The sequence below is a fragment of the Salvia splendens genome, chromosome 6 (genome assembly GCF_004379255.2).
Source record: "Salvia splendens isolate huo1 chromosome 6, SspV2, whole genome shotgun sequence".
Taxonomy (NCBI): Eukaryota; Viridiplantae; Streptophyta; class Magnoliopsida; order Lamiales; family Lamiaceae; genus Salvia; species Salvia splendens.
The window spans coordinates 35,014,327-35,016,679 of NC_056037.1; the positions used below are offsets into that span (position 1 = coordinate 35,014,327).

A 2,353-nucleotide genomic window follows, 5' to 3' on the forward strand; every position below is an offset into this window, starting at 1 on the left:
GAAAATTTGACTAGTATGAAGATATTTTGAGGTCGATTTACCTGTATGTTTGCGTAATGTATGTTCATTTAAGCGGTTTGATTAGTCGCAATGTATAATCTAAGGTAAATTTAATTTTTTAGTTCTTCGAATTTTGATGAGAATCTCCCAGTACATAAAAGGCATAAGCTAGCAGTTACAAATGAAAGTAAGTAGTTATGCTTAAGTGTTGTTGGTAGCTCTGTGTTGTAGTTGTGTACAGGCATGGACCGGGAAAATAAAAAACGAAAGGAGATTGAAAATGTATTGGTTGTAGTTGAAGATTTGGTCCGTCGGCAGCGCCAACAATCTTTTCTTCTGCTCAGTTTGGCTGAGTATTTTAGTCCGCGGAGGAGTAGTGATGACGAAGACGATCCAACCATGATTATTGACCTGTTGTGGAAGATACCGGAGCAAATTCGACGTAGGGATAGGCTGGTACGTTTAAATGACACGGACTGTGTGAACTATTTTTGGATGGACCGTAACTACTTTGGACGGTTGTGTCTGCTACTATGTGAGCGCATGGGTTTGAAAGAACGGAAATTTGTAAGCGTTGAGGAGCAAGTGTCTATGCTCTTAAGCATCCTCGCTCATCACAAAAAGAATCGGATAATAGGGTTTGAGTATTTGCGATCCGGACAGACCGTTTCTCGATATATTCATGAGGTGTTGAGAGGGGTGATTGGTCTTCATGAGGTATTCATGGCTAAACCCACGCCTGTGGACGACGATTGCGACGACCCCCGGTGGAAATGGTTCAAGGTATTTTCATCAAAACATCACTGAATTTATTTTCCAGAAATGCATTTCATAACTAAATTTAGATCGACGTGGTTGTTCGTATTTTATTAGGGCTATCTAGGGGCATTGGATGGAACATATGTCGATGTCCATGTTAGTGTTGGTGATGCACCACGGTATAGAACACGAAAGGGCCACATCGCTACTAATACTTTGGTCGTCTGTGATTGTTTTATGCGATTTGTCTACGTCCTAACTGGTTGGGAGGGATCAGCCGGTGACTCTCGTGTTCTAAGCGATGCTATCACACGGGAAGTTGACAAACTACGAGTCCCTAAAGGTACGACATCTATACTGCACTCTGCGATCTTTATGCGGTAATGGACAATTGTTAGTAACTGATATCTCTCATTTTTTCACGCGCAGACTGTTATTACTTGTGTGATAATGGATATGCAAACAACGAAGGATTCCTCACACCATTCAAAAGGGTGCGGTATCACTTGAAGAGTAGGGACCTTCTGCGCATAAGCCCCAAAACCCTACAGAAATGTTTAACATGAGGCACACCATGGCGCGGAATATCATCGAACGTGCTTTTGTGGTATTGAAGATGAGGTGGGGATATTACGCAGTGCCAGCTTCTACCCGATCACAGCACAAACGCGTCTCATAATGACATTCTTCATTCTGCACAATTTCATTCGGAGCCAAATGCAAGTTGATCCAGTGGAGTTGGAACTTAGTGATGCAAATGTGAACCTGAAGACCTTGAAGATACAAATGGGGACATTTCAGCAGGGGCGGAAGGAGATGCCGTCGTGGAGTATGTAGATGCGGTTGAATCTACTCCAGCATGGAACCAGACCAGGGCAGAGATAGCCGAGTTTATGTGGAATAATGCGTAGCTTAGCTAGTAGTTTAGTACTCTACAAGGTTGTGCAATTTGTTTTAACTTCAACCCATTAGTACTTGGGCCGATTACGAGCTTTCATTTCATTATTTTATAATTGACTTTGATGAACCATGTCCATCATTTTCTTGGCTATGTTATTTTTATTTTGATCACTAAAATACAAATATATATTTGGAAGTATTATGCAAATAAGATATACTACCAAAACACATCTACTTATAGTACAATAATGAAAAATTATAGTTAAAATTATAGTTGATGATGTGTATAAAATGTAAGGCAAAAATTAAATTCAAGAAGCTTGATGTTTCATAGATTTAGTTATTTTGTTAGATGAATGTTAATACAAACTTTGAAAAAAAATTAGGGGATGGATGGAAGAATCATTATATATTTTCTGGACACATTGATGAGTGGATCGTTGGTGAAAATGGAATGGAATAAGGAAGTGCAAAAAACTCAAAATAAGATCTTCATTTTATTCGCCAAAAAAATTCACACATTCCTAACTTTGTATAAAAAAGCGCTTATTTTTTTTGAGAAAAATCATAACCAATTATCCTCATGGAGATAAACTTGAATCAAATCTAATGAACCTATGCAAATCGTCATGTAAGCATAAATTGTAAAGTTGTTGAATAGATTTACTACTTTAAAATATTCTTAAACTAATTA

The 2,353-nt window shown here is 38.3% G+C and overlaps 1 protein-coding gene across 1 annotated transcript; it reads left to right on the plus strand.

Annotated features, from left to right (window-relative positions):
- The first annotated feature begins 543 nt into the window (after nucleotides 1-543).
- LOC121809184 lies at nucleotides 544-1,596 on the plus strand. The gene is made up of 4 exons (XM_042209723.1): nucleotides 544-783; nucleotides 874-1,102; nucleotides 1,189-1,258; nucleotides 1,398-1,596. The coding sequence occupies exons 1-4, from the start codon at nucleotides 544-546 to the stop codon at nucleotides 1,594-1,596; spliced, it is 738 nt and encodes a 245-aa protein (XP_042065657.1).
- Nucleotides 1,597-2,353: the final 757 nt, after the last annotated feature.

Excerpts from the sequence above, each read along its gene's own strand:
- LOC121809184 (XM_042209723.1), top strand. The coding sequence starts at position 544 with ATGGGTTTGAAAGAACGGAAATTTGTAAGCGTTGAGGAGCAAGTGTCT. Across the intron at positions 1,103-1,188 it reads CAAACTACGAGTCCCTAAAG|ACTGTTATTACTTGTGTGAT; the intron begins GTACGACATCTA and ends TTTCACGCGCAG. Across the intron at positions 1,259-1,397 it reads ACACCATTCAAAAGGGTGCG|TGCCAGCTTCTACCCGATCA; the intron begins GTATCACTTGAA and ends GATATTACGCAG.